The sequence below is a fragment of the Megalops cyprinoides genome, chromosome 1 (assembly GCF_013368585.1).
Source record: "Megalops cyprinoides isolate fMegCyp1 chromosome 1, fMegCyp1.pri, whole genome shotgun sequence".
NCBI classification, from domain to species: domain Eukaryota; kingdom Metazoa; phylum Chordata; class Actinopteri; order Elopiformes; family Megalopidae; genus Megalops; species Megalops cyprinoides.
The window spans coordinates 45,939,007-45,965,815 of record NC_050583.1 but is presented as its reverse complement, the minus strand read 5'-3'; the positions used below and the strand labels follow the sequence as shown (position 1 = coordinate 45,965,815).

Below are 26,809 nucleotides of genomic sequence, written 5' to 3'. Positions count from 1 at the left end.
TCAGCAGTTTCTACTCATTATTTTTCCCCTTCGTTTGTAATTTTGTCACCGACAAAAAGCATCGATATGTCAAAAATAATGAATATTCAACATATGTTTTCAGCGACTGTTGAATCAAATTAAATCAATTACTGAAACACTTGCAATTAGTCGTACGGTTATTGTTGAATGTGGTTTCCTTAAATCTCTCCGTCATTTTACCCAGCAATTGCGTTGTTGTTGGAAACATGGCGACGCGGAGCGGCCTTACGGCTCTGTTTCCAGTGCAGAGCCAGCTGGACTACGCCCTGGAAGACGCCAGGTCCCAGGAAGAAAAAGAAAATCTTGTCTTCCAATACCTGAAGAAAATAGACGACAGGAAGGATGACTTGAAGGTCCCCGATTTCGAAGAAGGTATGTAATTTTGTCTTCTGGACACAGATGAATGAAGTGTAACTTTAGTCTCCAGCTAGCGCAGTCGCTAACTATCCAGCTACCTGACCACAAACCCCATGACAGATAGGGGCATTAGTTTACCATCATTAATCATCTTCATCATCATGTACACGTGTACACGTTTCAGCACCATTGTTAGTTGAAACATGCACACGGAAGATTATAATCGTTATTGAGCAGTTTTTGTTGCGTTTTAAGGAGGAGTTCTGATGGACAGACCTGTTAATAGGCGGGGACATGTTCAGCTAAATTATGAGTAGTGTATCGTTGAGTAGAGTACAGTTAGTTGAATATTGTTTTTACTTCTTGACCTAGTTACAGTTAGTTGTCACTTTGCATACAGCATTCTTACAGCTTTTTGACGTGATCATGGCAGTAACTGTAACAGCTGACGAACACCGTGACAGCGTTTGACATTACAGTAAGGAAAGCACTACCTGGCTAGACACCAGCAGCGTTTAGATAGAGGTAGTTAGGTAGATATGTGAATCTGAATGAAAATAATGCAGCATTAGCAAGTACAACTAGTTGTATTGCATGGGTAGTCAAGGTGTGGCCATAGGGCACGCCAGGTGTGGCCTCACAAGTCAGCGTGAGGGAAACGAATATTCTTCTGTTGTGAGCAAAGAAAGGTCGGGTTATCCCTATGTCCCAGACACGCAAAACTCGTGGAAGTAAAACCTATGTCCGGCAAACTAAAGACTCTTTTACTTCCCTTCATGGAAAGTGTAAATTGAAAATAGATTTCACAATGTTCAGGATAATAAATGAATAGCATATTAACATCTTAATCTTTAACACAGACAGATTCCCATTTCCAGTCAGTTTCTACACACAATGTTGAGGATGTGTGGTCGTTCCTATAATATAGTTGTTCATAGGGTATTATACAGGTAATGTCACTGTGTATTGTGTCTATATCGACAGTGTTGCTGTGACATGCCATGGACCATGTGTATAAGTAGTGATCCTGTGACGTGTGGTGTATATTTTATATATTAGTGTTCTTGTAACATGCAGTGGATGTTGCTGTGGACTTCAGTGCACTGACACTTGTCTGTATTCTGTGTGAGTGAGTGAGACTGGTCTGTACTTTGTGGTGAGTGTGTGTGTGTGTGTGTTTGTGTGTGTGTGTGTGCGTGTGTGTGTGTGTGTGTGTGTTTGTGTGGTGAGGCTGCTCTGAAGTCTAGGCTGAGATACTCTCTGTGCCTCAGGTCTGGAATGGCTGAACACACAGCAACCCCTCTCCCTGGCCCGAGAGCTCTCTGGGAAGGTGGTGGTGCTGGACTTCTTCACTTACTGTTGCATCAACTGCATGCACCTGCTGCCCGACCTGCACCTGCTGGAGCAGCAGCACACTGTCAAAGGTATGCACATCTGCATACACACACACACACACACACACACATACATACATACTGGAGCAGGAGCAGGAGCAGGAGCACTCTGTCAAAGGCATATATGCACACACGCATACACATGGATGCAGTACCACTCCCCATCAGAGGTGATGCTGTTCCATTCTCTCAGGCCACTGTGGTGATAAACTTTACCAACGAGTGAGCTCTGAACTTTATCAGGTTTATTTTGCTAAAATAATTTTCAAAGCCCATAGTGATGCAACTAATTAAAGTTAATGAAACTTTTTTGACCCCAGAACAAAAATAATCTGTTACATTTGGGACAGTCTGATTAATGATTGGTTTCTGTTCAGAGCCTAATGACTATGAGAATAATCACCAATTCACCAGGATAGCACAGAATACCAAATAATTCCTAATAGGATCCAAAAGCCAAAAAAGTTTCATTTAGTTATTTATATCCTTTTGATCCAGATGGTTTGTAAAAGCAGCTCCTCTTGGTCCTAGTGACGCCACTGCTGTTCAGCAGCAGGGGAAGCCCTGGAGCAGCTCCCCCTGTTAGCTTCAGTGCACTGTACCAGGCACTCATGACAGGACTGTGCTAATTTTTCAGCGCACTGTGCCAGACCCACCTGAAGCGGTTGTGCTAACTTGGTCCTGGCCTGCTGAGTGTCCTTTGTCCAGGTCGCAGGCACCCGGGAACTGTAATCATATACGGGGCCGAGGGGCCACAAAGACAGAAGACCCAGACGCTCTGTTAATATGACTTGACTGATGAGTGAAAGTTTGAGGTTGAGCTCCCCCTGCAGGTGTGGAGTGTGGCGTGCACCTCATGCTCTTTGTGCTGGAGTGTGTCAGGGCAGTCTTATCTCTGCAGCTGACCCCTGTGCTGTGAGGTAAGGGAAACATTCCCTTTGGCTGTCAGCAAGACGTATGCGAGCACCTTGCAGCCTCTGAAACCGTGTCCCATTTATAGAAGCAGCACTGAGTGTTCTGTGGAGGCAGGTACGTGTGCTCCAGGAAATGCGTCATTTCTTCATACCCCTGTAAAATTTCCCTTTCGTTACTAAATATAACAGGTGTGTTGTTTTGCACCAGTAGAATAAGAATGTAGTACATGCTTACGCTGTGACAGGACATGCCCTCCCAGTCACATTAGCAGCGAGGAAGCAGTTATGATGCTGCAGTTTAGCTGCTTACCCTTGGTAAGGACCTACGGCAGGAACCCATGGCAGGAAATTGTGATGGTATCTCAACAGACTAGGAATTTTGCTGCTTTGATGTGTTGAATTCAGCTGAAATTTCTCTTGGCCGTTGTTTATTAAGGTAGCTGAGATGTACGTGCATTGAGTTCCTGGGGGCAGGCGGGGCTGATGGGCAGACAGCGAGGTGGTAAAGTGGAAAGTGTGTCTTGGGGAATGCGCGGTATGTATCTGCATCGGGGCAGAAGTGGCAGGAGCCTAAAATACACAGAGGGTCGGGGCGGGCGCATTAGCATGACGTGCCACACGCCTGCTGTGATGCTTATTATAACCCCCCTTATCGTGTTCCAGATGTCAGTCAGTCTCTTCAGCCCTTAATGGGCTCATCGGGGATGGTGGAGCCGCGGGCCCGGCCCGGCCGAGCCGGGTGACGGTGTGCGCATTCTCCCCTGCCGCGTGCTTGGCACTGTGTTTGGTACATTCCAGCGGCTGGGCGGTGTTGACTTTCCCCATCTCTGTCTGCACGTCATCAGTGCATCCGAGCGGGTCCAAGCAGGTCCAGTCGGGGTCGGAGGGGGGCTGAGCAGGTCCCACATTTGTGGGCCTGGTGAAGAATGTGAGACCCGCTGGATCGGTGCCAGGGCAGAGCGCCACCACTTCCTGAAGCGGTGTTTAGCACACAGTGGTTTCCACGTGAGTCAATTTAGACGTTTTAACAGTGTTATAGTCGCAGAGGAACTGGAGCCGAGGCCACTCCTCACACATGATTGGCAAAGCAAGGGGTGTGTAGGTGCCTGGCTGTGTTTCCTTTTATTATTTTTGCTTGCTATTTCTCCTTCATGCAGCCCTGTTTTTGGGAGTGCCAGTTACCCAGTAGGCTTGTCTCACTGCAACAGCCTCACAGGAGTGCTGAAGTGGGATGAATGGGATGAATCCTCTGATACTCTCAAATGTAGCTGACACCACCACAAGTCACGCAGTGTACCTCAGTGGAGCAGGCGTGCAGATGGGAAAGGGATATAATGAGTCAGCCTGGTTTGAGCTCTAAAGTAGGAAAAGGGGTGTAATGGGCGAGCTTAGTTCCAGCTCTACAGTGGGAAAGGGGTCTAATTAGCCAGTCTGGTTCCAGCTCTACACTCGGAAAGGAGTGTAATGAGCCAGCCTCATTTTTGAGGATGGATGTCTTTCAGCGTGGTTGGCTCAAAGGCTGGGGTTAATGGTTTTCTGTTAGCCTTCCTAATTTAATACAGGATACTGTCAAGGTGCTGTCTGAATTAAAAGATCCCAGTGGCTGTAAACACAACGTCACAGATTTGGTCTGCTAATAGAACGTGCTCCTGCTGTCGGGTTTATTTCCGTTTCTGACTCTACACATCAAGTAAAAGAGTTTAATTTGCAAGCCAAAAAAAAAGCCATCAGCAGAAAAGCTTCTCCTTCCCTGAGCGTGGCTGGCTATTTGCCCGCCGGCCGTGGGCATTAATCTTAATGTTGAAGCAGAGATTGAGTCCTTCGTGTAAACTTCCATCCCTCGCTGACATTTGTCAGTCCTGCTTTTGCACCCCGAGGACAGCTGCCGCCGAACCTCAGCAGGAACGGCTCGCCTCACGAGTGACATTTCATTTAAATGAGATGAATGGAAAGGAAGCGGGAAGCAGGATGCGGGGTACACAAACGTGCCCGGCATCAACTGTGATTTGCTGCGTTTTATGTAAACAGTCACCCCTTCGAAGCCTTACCACTGGCTCCTCAAAAAGGGGATATTTGTAACTGTATGGACATCTGATGCACAGTCTCTAAATCTCATTGTATCTAATGTCAAAGCCTTGCCTGGTAGTAGCCTTTACCCAGAGCTGGTTTGGATTCAGAATGTCTTAGATGCTGATTGGAGCCATATTGAGTCAGATGTTTGATTGGATATGGTTAAGGTAACTAGTTCCCCTTTGCCTTAACAAACATTGAATATGACGTCATCAGCTACTGAGCCTATTTAGTTTTCCTAAAGACTGCAGATTAGTTCGAATGCAAGATATCTGTCGTTAAGAGGCAGAGTCTCTTATATGGCCTTGATTCCTAAAGGTATCATGTCTGAGTTGATTGACATGTCATCAGCATGAGCTCTGTGAATCACGAATGCCACGATGGCCGATTGTTAGAGTTTGGATAAAATCTCTGACTCCAGTGGTTTTTAAAATCTTTTTTCATTTTGTTCAGAAACTCATCATTTTCTGTATAAACTTGTCGAATGTAATTTTCCTTCAAATGAAACTTTAATCATTTCTTCATTTTCTGTTAAAAAAGGTCTAGAATTATAATTTTTTTCTGGAAAGGACTGAATTAAACTTTAATAAAGACTTCTAACACTGAAGGCTTTTTTGTGGAAAATCTCATTTTCTGCATTGAAGGCCTCCAACCCCAAATGATCAGCAGCGTTTTGTGTGAAGGTGTTAAGCAGCTCAGTGCCACCTCAGACACAGGGCTCTTGTGGCTGTATGAAAAGAGCTTTTCACATTTTCTCAGCCTAATTGCTGTGCGAAATGGCAGGGATAACAGGCTTCTCCTCAGCACTGAAAAGAAAGACCAGCCCTTGTCAGGATGAAATAACCTATTTCTGCTGCGTTTTTAACTAGACAAAACTCACGGAAATTGAAACGGGTTTCTACCTCCCATTGGCTGAGGTTGTTACCCAGGCTGCTGCCCTCAGACGGTGTGATTGGAAGGCCCTATTCAGAATGAGTTGAGTCGATTTGAACTTTGTTCTTCATGTGAAAGTCGTGAAGCTCCTTCTTTCAGTGTGCAGCGCAGACAGGAAGAAGAGAAACACAGTAAAGCGTTACATATGTGACATAAAGCACATGGCCACATCACAAACATGTCTTTTTTTTTTTTTTTTGCTGTAGAGCACCACAGTCTGCTGCCTGACTGGCTGAAAGCTCATTTCTCACAGCTCTCGTGAGACAGGCATGTGACACTCGATAGAAATGAGTGCTCTGTGTGTATCCTGGGTGGGGTCATCATGGCAAATTTGCTGAAGACACCCTTTCTGTTCACCCTTTCACCAATTTGTTACTGAAATTGTTTGTAGTCATACCTCATTAATAGAAATTAATGAACTTTTAGAAATTATGCAAAATGATAAACAAGACTGGCATATGCAAACGTGAAAAGGGAGATTGGAGTACTCACTCACATTGGAGTACTCGCACACATTGGAGTACCTGCACATATTAGAGTAACTGCACACGTTAGAGTACTCGCACACGAGCACATTATTCAGCCCAGCCTGATGAGTCATTTCCTGGTAGAATAGGCACCAGCTGCAGGATGTTGATCCCTAAGCTGTCTGATCTAACAGCCTGCTTCAAAACAGGCTGTCGACATGACTCAAACCTGCGTCTCCACACTCTGGGCCTCAAACCCTCCGACTGTAACAATTGAAACCCGTGTTTTCAACACCTCTTGTTTTCTGTGGAGGGCACGCATTCATTATAAACCCCAGTCAGAACTCTGCTGCCGCGGTTAGTAATTCCTTGTGTGGCCCCTAATGTGTCTGTCCAGCTTGTTGTTGTTGCGTTTTGAAGCTGAATGGGAACGTTCCAGCCCTGCTCTCGGCTCCTCTGATCCTGGTGAAGTCACTCTGCATTCCTGCCCAGCGTGTTTGGCTTGGCCGCTGTGCCAGGGCTTCCAGCTAAAAGGGGCTATCTGAGAGTATCTCAAACACCTACCCTCTGCTCCCTCCTCTCGTCTGCATCGAGAGGCCTGGGCTGAGACCAACACTTTAACTATGGAAAATAAACACGGCATTAACCAGTTCAGAACTGAGCCAAGCTCTTAGGCACTGTGCAAGAAACCCTTATTAATCATTGTTCTGTTTGTGCCGATTCATTCTAATTTAGTTTTTTTGACAGCTGTGAGATGTGTTTTCTGAAGCAGGTTGTTGCATTGTGCATACTGCCGAGCTTACAAAAGTTACTCCTGTTGGCCGTGTTCTTCCGGAATGCAGCTGGATGAATGTATGTAGATAGATACAGATGGTGGAGATGTATAGATGTGAGAGACATATAGATGATACAGAGATGGATATACAGAAAGTCATTAGATTGTTGCTGCTGAGAACCTCCACCCGAGATCAAGGTTCTCATAACAGCTGGGGTGGAGCTCTGGCTGATCTTCCATGGTTCCTTGTCTGTCTCCTGTAGGTGCATTCTGTGCCTGTGGTTTTCATATCATATGTGTCTTGTGTGTTTCTTGCAGCTCTTTTGTGTGTGGTGTGTCTCTTACGGCTCCTATGTGTCTCGTGTGTCCCCTGCATGTCTGTGATGTTTCTCGCCTGCGTGTGTCCCTCAGATGGGCTGGTGGTCGTGGGCGTGCACTCGGCTAAGTTCCCCAACGAGAAGGTGCTGAGGAACGTGCAGAACGCGGTGCTTCGCTACGGCATCACGCACCCGGTGGTGAACGACGGTGCCGGCCGGCTCTGGCAGGAGCTGGAGGTGGCCTGCTGGCCCACGCTCGTCATCCTGGGTCCCCGCGGCAACCTGCTCTTCTCGCTGGTGGGGGAGGGGCACAGGGACAGGCTCTTCCTGTTCACGGCCGCGGCGCTGAAGCACTACGGCCAGACGGGCGAGCTCAGGGATGCCGACATCGGGATCAGGCTCTACCGGGACTCCCTGCCCCCCTCCACCCTCTCCTTCCCAGGGAAGGTGGCCGCGGACCCCGCAGGAGGGAGGCTGGCCGTCGCGGATACCGGCCATCACAGGGTGCTGGTGCTGTCTACCAGCGGGCACGTCCTCCACTGCATCGGAGGTAAGCAGCCCGGTCACATGCTCATGCCTGTCCAGTCACAATTTATACTGGGGTGGCTAACTTAATTTACTGGAAGTAAGCTGTGTGTGTGGCAGGGGGATATGGGTGTGTGTGTGTGCATTAGTTTTTGGTCCTGCTAATTACCTGGGTTAATTGGTTCAATTCTTTAATTAGTTGTATACATTTACACACTAATGCATTCCCCGAAATGCACAGCAGTACAATATTAGATCACAGCGCCTCGCTGTAATGTGATGTTTTATCAAAACGAATGATTGCGCTAATTAAGTAATCCAGAGCAGAGGTAGGAGTAGGAGCTGGCTTGCACACACAAACACACACAGACAAATATACACTCACCACATATACACATGCATAAACACGCACACACATACTCTTGTACACAGACACACATACACACACACACACACACACACACACACACACAGGTCCTTTGGGCACTGAGTCGGAAAGATGTGGCCCCCATCGAGCTGGCAGGAGCAAAGAGACCAGAGACAGATAGAGAGCAGACCCAAACATGTGACCCTGCCGAGGCCCTCGGAGGCGATGACTCAGTGCATGCTGGGTAATATGAGTATATGTGTGTGTGTGTGCTTTGGAATGCACAGAACATCTTCCGGGCGTGGCAGAAAGTCAGAGACTTGCGTTGGCTGTGTAACGGGAAGTGGGGGTGTGTCCTCTGTTGTCCCTGAACAGGGCCGGGTAGCGGGAGGAGAGATGGCGCCTTCTCTGAAGCCTTGTTCAGTTCACCGCAGGGCGTGGTGATAAAGGGAGACGTGGTGTATGTGGCCGACACAGAGAACCATCTGATCAGAAAGGTACACGGGCCACAGCCATGCCGTCTTCTGCTTTTATTCCCCCCAGTGTGTGCCGTGTAGGTCAGTGCTGTGTGGCTGATGTAGATGCAGACAACGTTTTCATGAGCACACATCATTCTTCACACACATGCGTATTTTGTCTGCCCTCTCTTTCCCTGCATCTCTCTCTCTCCCTCCCTCTCCCCCCTTCCTCTCCCTCCTTCCCCCACTTTCTCTCTCCCTCTCCCGCTTTTTGAAATGGCTTTTATTTGCATGTTAGAATGACTCGTGTTGCTGAGGCACTTGTGTGTAGATGACAGCTAACGAAATAAAGCATTAAAACACTGAAATGATGAAACGCTCCATTCTCAGTAACGGCATTTGAAAAATGGTGTAAAGCTCAGAGTCCCAGAATGAGTGGAGGCAGGGGCAGAAGGCCTCGTCTCCCAGAAGAGCTTTTATTCTTCTGAAGTTGATCGATGCAGAGGCTTTACAGAAGCCTTCCTCCCTGAGCTGGAGGTATGTGGGGCAGGCAGGAGAACGTGGGCTCCTGGCTCTACCTGTGCCAGGTGACTGTGATCGCACAGCTCCTTCTGTTTGGTGAGTTGTTGAAACAGTCTCTTCAGTAGATTTGTAACTCAGCAGATTGGTAATGTGCAGGTTAATGAAGTTCTCAAGCTCCAGCCCTCCTGTGTTGGCTCACATTTCTGTGTTACGCCCCCTTGTGGTGCTTCCTCAGCATTCTCTCTGGCACAGGGTAACGGGCAGTTCAGATGTGCCCAATGGTGTTCAGTGTGTACTGTTATTGTTTGTGTTATGTGTTACTTCATTACATTCGCTTTTTTATCTTTGACGTGTAATTCAGTCTGGATAAGAGCATCTGCCGAATTACACAATGTAAGTCGGTGATCTGTGTCAATGCCTCATCTTTAGATATTGTAGGTACAGTTGCACAGCGGGCACATTGGAGTTTCAGTGCCGGGTGTCCTGGGTGAATGTTTCCCTGGGTAGAGGTGGTTAGCTCAGTGCTTCCTGGTGCTGGTAGCAGTGTGGGCCAGCCTGGTCTGGATGAGCCCACCGCTGAGTGCTGTAGTTTCTGCTGGGCGCAGGAGGGCTGATCCTGGCCGATTCAAGCCTGCACGTGGGACCCTGGTGCTCGTGCACAGTGTTGCACGGCCCAAGGTGAATCTTTGCAGTTTGCATTTTATCCTGCCATTTATTTCAGTTGAATAATGGAGGAGCTGTATTTCATTTCCATCAAGAACGCAGGGCTGAATAATGCAATCAGATATTTTTAGTCTCATCTTGTAGGGGGGTGGATGAATTTGGAGATTGTTTTTTTTTTTTTTTATATTGCATTATCCCTCCCTCCCTCCCCCTCTCTCTCTTTCTCTCTCTCTCTCTCTCTCTCTCTCTCTCTTTGTCTCTCTCTCTTTCCTTCTGTCCTTCTCTCAATTTTTTCTTTCTCCCCCTCCCCATCTCTGTTAGTTCAGTTCCATGCTTTATTGTTCTAACATATATATGCAGGTACATTACGCCAAAACATAAACAGCAATAAATCAAAAGACAGAAAAAGAAATCAGTCATCATAGCCACTGCTGTTACAACCACCTACATCTCTACCACTGTGACCATAATAATGCCCCTTTCTCTCATACTCTTTTTCTCTCTCTCACACCCCCCTCTCCCCCCTCCCTCTCTCCTCAGATTGACCTGCTGGAGGGGAGGGTCAGCACCCTGGCAGGGGTGGGGGTGCAGGGTACGGATCGGGAGGGCGGGGGGTTGGGACCCCAGCAGCCCATCAGCTCCCCCTGGGACCTGGCGCTGGGTACTGCAGGTAAGTCTTCTGTGAGCTCTAGGTGCTTCTCTGTGTCAGAACCACAATGAAAGTGACCACTGCAGGTAGGTACCCCCCCCCCCCACCCCAAAACCTGCTCTAATAGGACCCCCCCCCCTTTATTGTATTTGTTTTATTTCCTGTTGTAATAGCCAGTCTTGGCCATAAAGTAAAGGCAGAGTAAAATAAGTGCTGCTAGAGAGTGCTGTGGGGGCAGCAGTCTCCTACAAAAGCTTTAGGCGAAGGAGTTCACATTACGGGGAATGGGATAGACATCCAGCTCCATGAAGCGGAACACCTGGTGATCAGACCAGAGGGAATCTGTCAGACAGCTGGGTCTCTGAACAACAGCCATCTGCCCTTTATACCTTGGGTGGGAGACTCTTTTCTGCTCCTGCTTTTAAGGACTGAATGTGAGTGTCTGTAATGTCTCAGTTTGAAAGTGTTATCAGGATGTCCTGCCCGTGTTAAACACTCCAGCTTCGTGCTGGTTCCCAGCCCGGGGTTTCCTTCCAACTGGGCTTGGCTAAATAGGTTTGATTGAGCTGTTAATTGAATTAGTGTTTCAGCTGCTTTGGATTTGACATCCTTGTTTATTTTGTACTGGGAGACATTTTCTGAGGTCTACATAAAATTCCTTGGAAAAAGTAAAAGCTGTAAATGCATTTTGCTTTTTGGATTAATTTACCTTTCCGGCACGTTGGTACTACAAATGGATGTTCAGTGCTATTAAGATTAATGACTTTTTAATTAATTGTTAACGGGCGTGAACAATGAATTCAACAATCATTTAAGTAAGGCTATATGAGACAGATTGAAAGAGCAGATATTGAATTAAACTAGAGGGGCAAAATTCGTCATCTGTTTGTCAAAGCAGAATAAAGTTTAGTGGCTGCAGTTAAATTCCATACCGGACCAATGCTGTAAAATAGTTGCGTTGCGTTAAGTGATTTTTTTGTGTGGTTTTATTTTGTTTCTCTTCTCCCCTTAGTGTTAGCGTTAGTAGGCAAAGCCCCCCACCAAATTCTTGATGAACAAAAAAGACATTTCCAGCATTGCATGACTTTAACTAAAAAATTTACAGCCACCAGCCGTCTGGAGATGGAAGGTTCTCGACGGTAGCTCCATTAAAGGCTTTATGAGTGAGTCTGGTACAGTAGATCTGCAGGACCGGGGGTGACCGCAGTGCAGACCCTCAGCTGACTTTGTTTTTACAGTAGAGATTTCCATGCATCCTCAGCTAAACCAAGGTCTTCCTTCTGCTTCCTTTCAAATTGGGGTCATTTAATATTTGGCTGTTTCTGTACAGTTGAACTCATTTTTTTCATTGCCTGGGTCATAAAATGAAATCTGTAATATAATGCCTGATTTTATTATTGTGCTGGAGGCCGTTCCCTGGTGTGCCTCATCCGCCTGTGGTCCGCTGTCGGCTCCAGCTATCTCCCTTTTTTATCAGTACAGTGATTCACATCCCAGGGTTTTCAGAGCCTGCTGTTTGAAGCGTTTTATCTTTGCTAATTTCTCACGTTTCTGTCCTGATCCTCTCTTATGAAAGCCGGGTCGTGTGAAACTGGTTCATATGAAATTGGCTCCTTTCTGTCAGAACTCACCAGGGAGTGGGATATGGCCTCTTTTTTCTCTCTGTTTTCGTGTCTCTGGGGTAAATGTCTCCTTCAGAAGACGGCAGTGAGATGGCCGGTTGCCGTCTTCGGCCGGTTGCCGTCTGCCCAAGCTCTCTGATTGGGTCAGACAGATTAACTGAAAAGCAATTGGCTCAAACAGTCTGAGCAGACTTCAGTGTTTTGTGAAGCCCTTTTAGTGCGCATGGTTTGGCTGCGGTTTTGGACAGGTTCTGTGCAGCATGCAACAGCTGTTGTTCTGCATAAGGAAAAAGAAACAGGCCATTCCTCAGAGTGATGTGGCTGTGCTGGAAAGGAGTTTAGCTTCAGATACAGCTGTGCTTGCTCTGTGCTCCTCTGATGGTGCAGCTGGGGAGGCAGCTCTCCTGTCCCCTTGTAGTGGTGTGGGGAAACGGTGCATGTGCTGGGGGTGTTTGTTTCCTGGGCGTAATCTGGAACACAGTGGGACAGAGCCTCTCCGATTCTCTGTCAGCACCTGATAACCACATCTTAAAATAAACCTGTGAGGCCAGGTCATCTGTGGGCCGGGACAGGGAGCTGGCTGCTCCTCTACAGAGACCGCAGAGTGCGGACACACACACACACACACACACACACACACACACACACACAGAGCAGCAGTGGAGTCTGTCCTGTCACACAGTGAAGATTTTAACGCACTCCTTTCACTGTGCACAATCCACAGATCCTCTCAGTGCCCAGTGTGTGTGTAAATTCATGCTTCCCTACCTGTGCCATTACACCTCTGTGTTACTGTACTGACCTCCTGCCCTGTTACATCCCTGTGTTACTGTACTGAACTCCTGTGCCATTACGTGTAATAGTATTGTGATAATTATTTTGATTAAGACTCCAGGGCAGGTACTGCGCTGAAGGGCAGTGCAGTGTGTGGAATTCCATCCCAGACTGCATATCTCTGCATTACTGTAAGGTATCTGTGCTGGTCGCCAGATCATACTCTATGAGTCCACATTGCCAGGTAGACCAGAGAGCACATGTGGGGTGCATGTGGTAGGGCTTGTGCTGTGTGTGTGTGTGTGTGTGTGTGTGTGTGTGTGTGTGTGTGTGAGCAGCTGCAGGGCTGTGGGCTCCAGCTCTGTGAGACGGGTGACCCTCCTGCTCCGCTGAGACAGCAGGACCGGCAGCAACGCTGCCCTCACGCAGTCCTTAAGCATCCAGCTCTTTTCTGCTTCTTCCTGCTCTGTTTCACTGCTGTGTGTCAGCAGGTGCAGCAGTGACGCTGCCGGCCAATCGGGCGATAGCACACCCTCTCCCGGCCTCCCCCCCCCTGCTGTGTGTGCGGCTAATTGGAGCTTGAAATTAGTTTTCACTTATCAGGGAAAAGTAATATATATTCAAAATATTAATCCCAAGGGGAGCGTGGGGTTGGATGTACCCAGCAAGCTCACAGCACACTGATGCCTTGATGGTGAGATTGTTGGATTGTCGGTACACACTACAGTGCCAAAGTGTAATGAGTGCCGTGGCTTTGACCGTGGACCAGGGCCACGGTTTGATGTGGTCCCCAAGGTTAAAGCCCGTGCCAGAACGCGAGATGCGTGCGACGCAGCGATTATCATTTTCGGCCTATTATTAGCCGTAAGTACCACCGTTAGGCCTGGCGGCCGGTCTGTGATTCTCAGAGCCTGTCACCCCTGTTACCACACACCTTCCAGAGTGTATTTTCCAGCCACGCCAGCCATGGAAAGCCTTGGAAAAGCAGCCTTGCTGTCTGTGTGTTACAAAGAACAGTGACCGGTCCCCTGACCCCGGGGCTTCTGTGATTGGCTCTCTCTCAGAGAGGCTTGACGTCACCACGCTACAGTGCTGGCTTCCTCAAATCTTTGGGTGCCTCGTCTCTTTGGAACTCTAGCTTATTCACTGTCCTTAATTATCTGAAGCACTCTGAGTACTGTGCTGTGTGTGTGTGTGTGTGTGTGTGTGTGTGTGTGTGTGTGTGTGTTTAAGCAAGGGCTTTAGAGGATATGGTCAAAGCCCAGATTCATTTTTCTGAATCTTGCTTCAGAGAGCCCATTTAGAGATTTCCTCTGGTGTCAGGTCCTGATCTGCTGGGAGAGATGGACGCAGTGTGTGTGTGTGTGTGTGTGTGTGTGTGTGTGTGTGTGTGTGTGTGTGTGTGTGTGTGTGTGTCTGTGTGTGTGTGTGTATGTATGTATGCATGTATGTGTGTGTGTGTGTGTGTGTGTGTGTGTGTGTGTGTGTGTGTGTGTGTGTCAGGTGCAGACACGCAGAGAAACGGCCTTTCCTGCCACTTCACTGCAAATATAAACCCTCTTGCGGCCTCTGTGGGACGTCCTGTGGTGTAATTGCTGCAGGCTGTGTGTGGGAGTGCGGTCGCTGGCTTTGAGCTGGCCCGCTGGTGTGATTGGTGTCACGATTTTCCCCACAGCATTGATTCACAGGGGCTGGGGAACACAGTCTCGCCTCCTCCTGCTTGTCGATCGGAGGAAAGAGGAAGAAAATCAATCCAGCAGCGTCAGCTGAGAGCATTTGTTTCACATGTGTGTCAGCTTCTGTTGGACAATGCAACATCAGTACCTTGAGTTTGTAGACAAGGAGCCAACAGGCAAAGCCCTCAGTAGGAATGGCCATGGAGAAGGGGCTCTTTTTGGGGCAAGGTTCTTTGGCTGCCTGTGTTTGGAGATCACTGCCTCAGCTTGTCTCATGGTGCTTTGCTGGTGCTCTGGTTCAGGGCAGTGTGCATGTGTTACATGTCACCCTTTGAACTGCAGTGGTTTAGGTTGAGTACCTTCATCAAAAGCACAACGCCGGTGCACACTCGATGGTCCTGTTCGTGGGTGGGCCTCACAGGTAGACCACCCTCTTACTCTGAGTATGATCGCAATGGAAACGCAGCACGGCTCCATGGCTGGACCAATGCTCTGCGGCCGAACTGCAGCCCGGTGGGTTAAGCCACGCCTCTTCATCAGCAGCCCGCTCACACCTGGATTAAGGGGTGATCTGAACTCCTGTCCAATCATTGGGGTTGATGAGGTCATCAAAATCTGACACCCCATGTGTGGCTGCTGGGCTCAGCACTTGCGGTGAATTGATACAAGACAGGAACGTGAGGCTTATGGATATGCATACGCCTGACTCTGTCACTGCATAATGCCACATTGCGTGTTCAGTTTTACTGCACTGTGTCCTGCTAGGTGCATTTCAGTGCCCCTGGTGTTATGCAGTGGTATGCTGTTCACGCTGTGGTGAAGTGCATGACGTCACAACAGTCCCGGGCATGTATAGCTATCAACAGATAACGCAGTTTAATCTGGAATGTGACAGTGAAATTGGCACCCTCACCTTCTCAGCTGCGTGCCTCATTGAATTGCACCCAGTGCCCCATCGCTCCCAACGCCGGCTGAAATGTGAGATGATGTAATGCAGCTCTTTCAGGTCATTGTTGGACTCTCCGAGTCCATTAGTATAATGGGGCTTAATGTGTCTCGTACTGAAGGCTGCTTTGCACCATGTGAACACTGGTTTCAGGTGAGGTGAGAGATCACTGTTAGGCTCTGTGTGCACCACAGTACCATCCAAGGCACTATGTGTAGCTAAAATTCTGCACATATTTTTAATACTTTTTTTTCAGCCTGATTTTTAATCAGTGAGCTACGGGCTGTTCTGTTCTTCTTGTGATATATATTTAATGTGTCTTGGTATGGCTGGCTCCCAAAGACAGGGTGTGCCAAATAAATGATTAATTTCAAAATTTTTCATTTAGCTGACTGGGGCAGGGTGGATTTGGGTGGAGCAGTAGGCAGGGATTGGGGCGGAGCTTGAAGGATTGGGGCGGAGTCAGATGGAGGTATTGGGATGGAGTGGAGGGGAATGGGCCGGGGCTGTAGGGAGGGGAATGGGGCGGAGCTGGACGGATTGGGGCGGAGCTGGAGGGAGGGGTTCGGGTGGAGCTGGAGAGATTGGGTGGTGAATAGGGATTCTTTCATCACTACGAGGGACCAGTGAGCCGCAGGAATGTCTGTGGTTCACGGCCCAAACATTGGGGCTGTTTATAAATGAAAGAGGAGATGAATAATTGAGTTCTGTTGGGTGGCTCTGAATCCCTTCTTCCTGTTGTATTGTTTGAAGAGGTCCTTTAAAATAAAATATGTAAGAGGCCTTTTGGAAAGCAGGCTTATCTGTAACCCAGCCCAATATTAGCGGATGTAGGTAAGGACATGCTCTCTGCTGCCGGTCTGAGGTAAATGTAAACTCCATAGAGACAGATGATTGGCTGTTGAGCTACGCCTGTTTTTGGAAAGGGGACGGGGGTGTACTCACGGTAGCTGTTGGATGGTGTAGTCCAAGGCTGTCAGACCGCAGCTGGTGTGCACACACTGTTTTTCATCATAAAAACTTTTCTCTGGCCAAACGGGTCCAGTTAATTAATTAGCTGATTATATTAGCACAGACCCTGTTTCCCCAGGTGCACTGTGGTAAAATATTAGAGCACAATATTCAAGAGCACAATATTGTGTGGGAACGTAGGCTGTCAGTAAGCATGTTCTGTGGTTCCAGGTGGGGAGGAAGACAATGTTTTGTGGATAGCCATGGCTGGCACACATCAGATCTGGGCACTGTTTTTGGAGGATGGAAAGCTGCCCAAGGGCAGGTGAGTGGAACCCCCCCAAATGTACGCACCTACTCTCTCGCCAAGGGAAAATCAAAGATACTCTATCACCAAGATATGTATGTATAAGCACCTTTCACAGTGAGAATTCAGATCCTTCCACCAAACACACTTTCAAAGATACTCCTTAACACCTTGAATAGTTCCACAATGAGAGGAACTCAGGAGGGGATGCAGAGTACGTAAACTGTCCAATTTGAAAAGCTTTATCATTGTAACGAATGAAATCGCTGATTTGACTTCAGAACAGAATTTTAGTGCAGTTTTCTAAGTGTGTGTAGTCCCTCTACCCTTCTAAAGTAGGACACCACACTGAAGAGGCCTAATTTTTTAAAATTTTTGTGCTTCCGTGCTCTGCACCATCCAGAGTTTCCTACAAACCCCAGAATGCATTTTGCTATCTCTCTGTCTCTGTTTATTGAATAACCTGGCTGGACGTGCTGGGAACTGGAGGCAGAAAGAAGCAATGCTAAAGGGATTGCTGTCCGTGTCAACCAAAGTTTCAGAAATCATAACATTCTCATAAAATACAAAATATTTGATTGTTCCAGGGCTGCCCCTTTAATGTTTATTGAGGGCTCATATTTAGGTCATCAAAATACTGACTAGTAGCAGGAAGCCTGAAATGGAGTGTCCATACAGCACTCAGATGCCAGAGTGAGTAGATGTTCAAGTGGGAACCTCATTCTGATACCCAAATCGTAAAGAACAACTGCAAACACTCTAGTTTTGCGATTTAGGTTGGCTTTAAATGTAGCAGTGACACAGTGCCGTGTTTTCACCGGACACAGCACAGTGCTGGTTAAGTGCTGGGATGCTGATTAAGTAACATTCACCATAATACTAGAAAGGGGGAAAGGAAAGATTTTACAAGATGCCCTCTGAACTCCCCTGAATCCCTGTGCAGGTGTAAATGTGGTCATCGTGCAGCGTGTTTTAGGTCATAGTAGTACACCAAAGGCCCATTTCTGGGTACTGCTGTGTCACTAGCTTGAAAAGACTTTTCAAGAAAATAAAAATTTGATAATCATATATTCCAGCTATGTAGCAGCATCTTCATCTCATTCACTACAGACATTTTGAGGTTTTGGAACATATTATCAGTTACAGGACTTTGGAAAGTATATAATTTGTATACCTTTAAAAAAGTCTTACTTTTATATGAAGGGTTCTGTTATAAAAAGTGCTTAGATGTTTCTATGTGGCATCTGTCTGATGCTCCAGCTATCCTACTGAATATTAGGCTTATTTAGCCAGGCGATCAGAAAAGGAAGTAAACATAAAAACTCTAAATTCCCTGATTAAAAAGTAATATACACTCATTTATGAGCCGGTAAGAAAATGATATCTGCATTAATGTTTCAGGACATGTTTGATGTAGTGTAAATGCCTCTTGGCAGTGCTGCGATGTTACTGGGCCAAACTGTAGATTTTGTAAGTGTGAGATGTCTTGGCTGCCAGAGGGAAATCGCTGAGATCCCAGGAAAGGAACGAGAAAGTGCTCTATCTGTGCACCTGCGCACTGCTTAGCTCCAGCAGTGGAGAGGTGTACATTCATTTCATTCGCTTCTTCATTTTCCTGTGTTGCTCTCCACCTGAAGCGTGTGTCTAAGCACTTTCTCCTTTATATTTCCTTGCTTGTGCGTGGTCTCCTTGTGGTTGTGGTCTCCTTTATGTCTGTTACGTCTACTCCCTGTCTCCTCTTTGTGTCCTTTATTACGGCCTTTTTTGTCGTTGTTACTTTGCAGCGAATCCACAAAGGGCATGTGCGTGCGATTCGTGGGCAGCGGGAATGAGGAGAACCGCAACAATGCCTACCCACACAAGGCCGGCCTGGCACAGCCGTCCGGCGTGTCCGCGGCGCCGCAGGAGCCCTGGAGCTGCCTGTTCGTGGCCGACAGCGAGAGCAGCACCGTCAGAACCGTGTCCCTGAAGGACGGAGCCGTCAAACACCTGGTGGGCGGGGAGCGAGACCCCCTGGTGAGCCTCTGTCCCGGTTACCTCCCACTGGTTAACATTACATTTACATTTATTCATTTAGCAGACGCTTTTATCCAAAGCGACTTACATAGGTTACAGTTCTTTACAATGTTATCCATTTATACAGCTGGATATTTACTGAGGCAATTGTGGGTTAAGTACCTTGCCCAAGGGTACAGCAGCAGTGTCCCAGCGGGGATCGGATCGTAAAGCATGGTTCTGTTTTTTCCCTGACGTATCCCCCTCTCTGGGTCATGGGGTTCTGTGTACACCGAGACGTGAAGAAGACGCTTTATTCAGGGACGTGAGCTCTGCGGACAAACACACGGAATATCTTTATTTTTCCTCTTAACTCTGCGTAGTTGCTGATGCGCTTATCCAGAGTGGTTAGGTGCTTCCTGTGTTCGTCTGAACCCCCAGCATTCCCATGTGATTGAGTGATGTGCTCGGCGCTCGCTTCCCCCGAGCCCACCTATGCATCCTGCTTTCTGTGTCGGTTCCCAGTGACTGCAGAGCTCAGTAATCTCACGCATGCACTGCTTCAGTGTGTGTGTGGAAATCCCAGGGGGAGCGTTATTAAATTAGGATCATTTGGCGTTTCGCCTCAGGGAGCGCTGCAAAAGCATTCTTTACACAGCATTACTGCACTGCGTTACCTTTAATACTGCGAAATAACTGAGCGTGCAAATCTTACCGATTTATACTGCAATTATCACAAAGATAAGATAACACTACCATTATGGCTCAATATAAAGGTCTCTGAGCTAAACGTTTACAGGCGCGTGTGTGTGTGTTTGTTTGTTTGTGTGTTTTTAAATGACCACAGACCTTTCATGGAAGCTGTAACCCCGTCTACTTTTGTAATGCACGGGGTAATCTGCATTATCTGTTCTTATCCCTGATATACACTCAATATGTTCCTGCTCGTTATTCCTGCTGATCGATCTACAGTAATGAACTGTAATGAACCCTCCTTTACATGCTCTACCTCTCCTTTTAGGGTCATAGCAGGACACGAAAATCAGATCGCCATGGCTGGATCCATTTTCAGCTCATCAATCAGCATTTTGGGAAAGGAACTAAAGCCCAGCCTTAATCAGCTCCAGTTTATGTTGACCGTTTTGAGGCCATTTGTCTTGTTAGAGCAGGGATGTGAGTTTTCTTTATAAGGGCATGCGAGGTGTTGGTGCTAGGCTTGAAGCGTGGGCAGCAGAGTTGCTTCTGGTGAGCGCTCTCCGATGCTAGCAGAGACACAGCTGTGTGTGCGTGTTTGTGTGCGTGTTTGTGTGTGTGTGTGTGTGTGTGTGTGTGTGTGTGTGTGTGTGTGTGTGTGTGTGTGTGGGGAGCGTATCCCATCATCCTCTTACTGCCATATACAGTAAATGATCAAAATGATAACGCAGTGGCAGATTCAAAAGGGTGTTCATTATAATCGACTGCGTCAGTACGTCATAGTCACAGGTTGTTGTGTTTGACTGCTTATGAATTATACTTTTTATAGTGTGTTTTGCGTAATGAGATTTTGATTTATTCCTATTAAACAAGCACTGGGTGACAAATGAGAGCAATCTATTTCAATTCCATGTACGTCTTCTGAGGAATTAAGTTTTTAAATTAATGTTATTTCCATCTTTTAGCCATTATTTGTAAGTGTGGAAAATGTTGAATGAATGCTCACAGCTTGCAGCTGATTACTGCTCAATCCCTGCTCAGTTGTTCACTGCTAAATGGACTGGGGTAAAGTTGGAACCCATTTGTTCACTGCAGAGTAGAATCACTTTAAGTCCAAGTGCTGTAGCACAGTAGGAAGGATGTGCTTAAGTCCCTGCTTTAGTGGTTAGTCCCTGCTTAACAACAATAAGTCCCTGCTTTAGTGGTTAGTCCCTGCTTAACTACAATAAGTCCCTGCTTTAGTGGTTAGTCCTTGCCTAACAGCAGTATGCCTCTGCTTTAGTGGTTAGTCCCTGCTTAAATGCAGTAAGTTCCTACTTAATGTGGTTTGGTCCCTGCATTGATGCATTAAGTTCCTACTTTAGTGCTTGAATAAAAGTTCCTTTTTCTATCATATGTTCTGACTTTATTGCATTTAATCCCTACTGCAAAGTGAGTTCCTATTTTTGTGCTGTGAGTTCCTGCCTCAGTGCAGCAAATCCCACATCCCATTTATACAGCTGGATATTTCTGGAGCAATTCAGGTTAAGTTCCTCCTGCCGGGTTACAGTGACAAGTGCCCCTCCTGAGATTTGAAAACACAACCTAATGGATACAAACCAAATTCAGTGGCAGCAAGGCCGCGCTGCTGCCAGGTTTTAGCAAGAGGCGAGTAAGAATCTGGCAGGCAGGAGCATATAAGCATACAGGACTGCAGCTGGAGGGAGCCATTTTACTGGCTCTCACAGTGAGGTCATGACAGCTGTTAACACAGCAGGTGTTTGAGGTGTGTGCAGGCAGTGCGTTGTGCTGGTGTGCCAGCCTCACTTCTCACCATGCTTGTTTTGACAGAACCTGTTTGCGTTTGGGGACGTGGACGGGGCGGGGATAAACGCCAAGCTTCAGCACCCCCTGGGCGTGGCCTGGAGCCCCAGCGGCAGCCTTCTCTATGTGGCCGATTCCTACAACCACAAGGTAGCTGCGCGGCCTGGTTTGGCGGCTGGTGAAACTGTTGTAGAGGTTCTTTTGGGTGCGGACCGTGAAGAGAAGCTGATGGTACTGTTCTGTGTCCAGATCAAAGTGGTGGACCCGAAATCCAAGCAGTGCAGGGTTCTGGCGGGCACGGGGGAGGCCAGCGACAGCCTGGGGCCCGGGTTCGAGGAGGCCAGCTTTAACGAGCCAGGCGGGTTGTGTGTAGGAGAGGCAGGGAAGGTGCTGTACATCGCAGACACAAACAACCACCACATCAAGGTCTTGGACCTGGAGAGCCGGAGTGTATCGCTGGTGAGACACGCATACACACACACACACACTCTCACACACACACTCTCACACACAGTCGCACACACTCCCACACACAAACACAAACACACACATATACACACACACACACACACACACACTCTCACACACAGTCGCACACACTCCCACACACAAACACAAACACACACATATACACACACGCACACACAAACACACACATACACATATTCTCTCACACACACACACACACACACACACACACGCTCGCACAGTTTTACTGGGTAGCTTTTGACAGCTTTTGGATGGTGGCATTTGGTATGGCCTCTGGATAATTCTGTGCAGTTGTAGAGAGAAGGAGCTGAGTCGTGGGAGTCTGAGAGCCTGCCAGCAAATGAAAACATTGGGGAGGGGGGCACAAATTACTTTCTGGACTTTCACAATGGGAGTTTCAACCAGACTATATCTCCCTCTTCCTTTTCCTCTCTCCCTCTCCACCCTCCCTCTTTCTTTCCCACACACTCTCCTTTCATCTTTCCTTCTCTCTCCCTCTTTCCCACCCCTCTTCCTTCCCCCTTTCCCTCTCCCCCCTTTCCTGCTCTCTCTACCTCTCTCCTCTTATCTCTGTCTATCTCCCCTTCTCTCTCTTGCTCTTTCTCTCTCTCTCTCTCTCTCTCTCTTGCTCTTTCTCTCTCTCTCTCTCTCTCTCTCTCTCTCTCTCTCTCCCTCTCTCTCCCGCTCCCTCTCTCTCTCCAGCTGCCCATCTCTTTCCAGGATGTGTTGGATGCCGTAGGTGACACCTCTGTTGCCATGGCTGTCAGAAAGGCCCCCACACTGCCCAAATCGGCTGCCAGGATCGAGATGTCGGTGCTGGCTGTGTCGGCGGGGCAGACGGTGCAGATGTCCCTGGCCTTGACTCTGCCGGATGGCACCAAGCTGACCCAGGAGGCGCCCAGCTTTTGGGCCCTGTCCGCTGAAGGTAACCAGGAACAACGCGAGCGCCTGAACCCTGAGCCCCAGAGTGGCGGAGTTTTAAATCCGCCCACTCACTCATCCACTGTGAATGCACTGTAGTAACCACACAGCAACCAGCGCCTTTTAGGGGGGGAATGTGCGGGCACCAAGTCCAAAGAAGGAAGCAGGTCTGCGCGCGCGCACACACACACGCATGCAGGCACACACACACACATTCTCTCTCTCTCTCTCTCACACGTACACACATACACACACACCCATACACGAGCACTGTTTACAGTGAGACCCTGCATGGGAGGACAGCCCAGCTGACAGATTACATTCTGAGAGTGTAAGTGTGGCACTATAGCTATGTGCCAATGCTGTGGAAACAGTACATGGAATGAATGTGGTGAGTGATCTGACCTGAAACTCAGGTAGCTATCACAATTCAGGTAGCTCTTATGCTCGTAGCGCCAATGAGTCAGGTAGCTGAAATGGCTGTATTTGGTCAGGTTGTTATAATGCCTTCAGTGTAGTTAAGATCTGTTGCAGTGCTCTTTCATCTCTCTCTGTTGTGAGCCAGACTAGGTTAAACAGCACAGCATATGTAATGCCAAGATACCGTTAGCGTTAGTGTTATGGATGTTTCTGTTACTGCTTTCATAGTTACTATCAGTGTAACTGATGCTGCCTGAGCTGAGTGTTTGGAGCTGAAGAGCAGCATGTTTCAGTGCGGTCCCAGGCAGACACTGTTCAGTGGGCACAGCAAAGACTGGGCAGAGAGTGCCCTGTTTTTGGCCAATCAGAGCACTGGCAGCTGCCTATCAGAGGCTGCCCTGACCTCTGACCTCAGGGTGCCAGCCTCAATGCCCCCCCCCCCCCCAACTCCTGCTCTCTGGGGTGTGAGGTTTTAATATTCATGTCCCTCGGCTAATAAACAAGCTTAGCACTTTTCAGAAGCTGCAATGCCAGGCTAAGCATTTCTGCGGAAATAATTAATTTGCTCCCTACAACAGAGGATTTAAAATGCGGAGAGTGTCGGAGGGAAGGACAGCTGTTAATTAGTGTCCTGTTTATAGCCAGAAGAAAACCTGCTCTTTTTGACAGATCTGCCATAGCTGAAACATCACAGGGCAGCTGTGTGGAAATCACAGATATCGATCGGGTAATAGCAGTAACACACTGACAGACCTGCTTACATGGAGGGGAAAAACCTTCAGAGATTCTGTTTGCTTTGTCCTTGCTGTGTTCCCAGAGGGACACGTAGTTCTCCATTAGAACTGAGCACTGTGACACAATCAACCTGCAGAGGCTGTGCAGTCAATGAAATGTCGAGGCGGAGTGTGAAGCCGTGGCAGAACGTGAGGCTGAGATAGAAATTGCAGAAGCTCAGTGTTTAAATTGCTCTTTGACTGAAAAGCTTTAGTGGTGTGGTAAATGGATTCATATTGAGGGTATCATTCTGGGTGGGGCATCGACACTAAGCTTCAGAAAGACACTTAACTTCCCTCTATTTAACATAAAAGCAAGTAAAGCAAAGGCATCCGCCGAGCCCATAAATAATGCATCTGTCGTCTGACGTGGATTCCTGTGTGTCTGTCACACTGACCGGCTTGCCAGCGCTGGGCTGACTGTGGCCGTGGCTGAGCCCTGATACAGCCCATATCACACAGCTTTCATCATCAGCGGCTCATTTTACTGCCTGCTCATGACAGGAGTCATTGCTGTTTGAGGACAGAAATGAGTACAGTGATTAATAATGAACATTGCTGCTAATCCATCCATGTGTGTGTGTGTGTGTGTGTGTGTGTGTGTGTGTGTGTGTGTGTGTGTGTGTGTGTGTGTGTGTGTGTGTGTGTGTGTGTGTGTGTGTGTGTACTTGCTTACAGTTTTAGAGTTCAGAAATCTTGTGTCCTGCGCCTGGTGTGTTCAGATGTGCTTCCTGTGGTCCCGGTGTCACCTATATGTTTGCTGTCTCCTGCAGGTAACGAGTGGCTGCTGGAGGGTCAGTGTCTGAGCGGGGACATCAGGGACATTTCCCAGCCTCTGAGCGTGATGGTGGCGGTCCCGCTGACAGCACGGTCACCCGACCCCACTCTGACCGTGGACGCCTGGGTGTACTTCTGCAGCGCAGATGAGGGGGCGTGTATGATGAGGGCAGCGTCCTTCAGACAGCCCCTGCAGATCGACCGCGCCCCACGCGACGGCACGGTCAACGTGACCATGTCTCATGCTTTCTAACCGCAAGGGAACCGGACGCCTCTCGCCAGGGTTCTGGCACACTGCCTGTTACACAAGTATAGCACCTGCAACAAGTTTGGAAACCAAAAAACTAGTGTTTGCTTTGCCTTTGGCTGCCGGAAACGGCAGAACAATGTCCCACAGGGTATCAAACTCAGAACGGACCATTTTGGTCCGGTTTGGTCTGGTCTGGTTTGGTTCGGTTTTGTTGGGTTTGGTCTGGTTTGACATGCCCGTGTGAGACCAGCGCATGCAGGCTGCGGAGCTCTCATTCCCACCAAACGGCCTCATACACACAGAGATGCCGGCTGCGTTTCTACTGCTGATCTCAAAAGACACACAGGGCTGTTCTCTCAGAGAGCACCAGTCTCTTCCCTCGCAGTTATCACAGCTTGCAATACCGTTCACATTTTTCAAGAAGCGAAAAAAAAAGTAGGATCTAATGCATCTAAACTAACCCCAGGGAAATTGTTTGACTGCACACGGCAAACACACTCCCGGTTTGGGGGCTATATGAGGCTGGTGCGTCCAGCCAAATACTTTCCCTGGGTTTTCTGTTCCTCCTTAAACAACCCTTTGTGCCTTTTGTCAACCTTTTGATACTGTACATGGCAAGCCAGTGTTATATCACCAACACTGTGGTCATTCTTTGCTTTAGAAGCAGATTGTTGCCTTAGAATCGGAGGGGGGAGATACCCTCTGGCCCTTGGACTCCTCCTGCATGTGGTTTTGTCCTCTTGCCTGTTGCTCTGAGGTGCAGATAGACTGTCCCTGGATCAGTTATTACCTCACTGTGGAATGTGGCGGAACACAGAGCAAGGTGCCTGGGACTGACCTGAAGCTGACTGATGTGCACTCCACTGTAAAGCCTGCACCTGGCCTTCATAATACCCTCTTCTCGGTCTGTGTACCTGCATGGTGTTTAAGGAGGACTCAGTGTGCTTTTCACTGTCTTTTCTAATAATTTATACTGTGGTCCTGGACAGACAGGACTAAGAAGATGCATGTGCATGAAGAGAATCGGTTAGCTGTGGACTTGCAATCCATCTGATGGCTGAAACAAGGCATTCCACAGTTCTGTGGTCATGTTTCTTTTGTCTAATTGACTTTTATGACCCCACCAGATCGTCTTATAGTGGGAGTGTGACTTAACACGCCCTTTTAATTATGGAATTCGTGCCGGAGACACAGACGACTCTGTAGTATATCAGTCAGGGAACAGGGCTGGGAACCAGGTGGTTGCAGGATTGATTCCTGTGGGGAGCACTGCTGTTGTGCCCTTTGGCTTTGTCTGAATTTCTGTATTAAAGATCCTGTTTAAAGATTTATCAATGCAAAATGGCAGCCATATAAGTTGCCCTTTAGGATTTTCTGCCGAGCAAAAGAATGTTTCACTCTGCCTAATAATGTACTGTAGACATCCTCACATTTAGCTCTGAAGTTTTGCTACTGTGGGTTGTTTAATGAAATCTAAATTACTGTTTTAGCAAGTTAAAAAGTAAAACACAGCAGTTCACTGGCTTTCCCAATATCTCTGCTTTGTATTGTATGCACATTTTCTGGTATTTAAACCCTGTTTTTGTCCTTCATGTTGGTAAACATCTGTTGATTGGCACCACTAGGGTTAAGAGCAATAAGAAAGTGGGACAGTTTACAACGGGGGGGGGGTCTTCTGTATGGGTCTTCTTTTCAAATGGTCTTTGAAGGCTGGTGTGTTCTCTGACATCAAGCTGGGGTTATCAGGTTTTCCAGGATAACCCTCAATTTCTATTCTGGGACCTGTAAGAATATTTAAATTTTTGTTGCTGTTTGTCTCTTTATTTTAAGGGGTGGCTTTGGCTGTGTTTGGTCTTTCTGGTCTTTTGATGAAGCGACAGGCACTTCACTGAGTTTACGCTGCCTTTAACTGCACTTTGCACTTGCCTTTTCTACTGACCGAAAAAAAAACTTTTTAAAACGTACCTACTCTCTATCCCC

The 26,809-nt window shown here is 47.7% G+C and overlaps 1 protein-coding gene across 1 annotated transcript; it reads left to right on the top strand.

Annotated features, from left to right (window-relative positions):
• The first annotated feature begins 217 nt into the window (after window positions 1–217).
• nhlrc2 (NHL repeat containing 2) lies at window positions 218–26,809 on the top strand. The gene is made up of 11 exons (XM_036522550.1): window positions 218–393; window positions 1,650–1,802; window positions 7,343–7,798; window positions 8,516–8,637; window positions 10,324–10,453; window positions 16,633–16,726; window positions 18,493–18,724; window positions 21,227–21,349; window positions 21,449–21,658; window positions 22,391–22,613; window positions 24,576–26,809. The coding sequence occupies exons 1-11, from the start codon at window positions 228–230 to the stop codon at window positions 24,830–24,832; spliced, it is 2,166 nt and encodes a 721-aa protein (XP_036378443.1). The 5' UTR covers window positions 218–227; the 3' UTR covers window positions 24,833–26,809.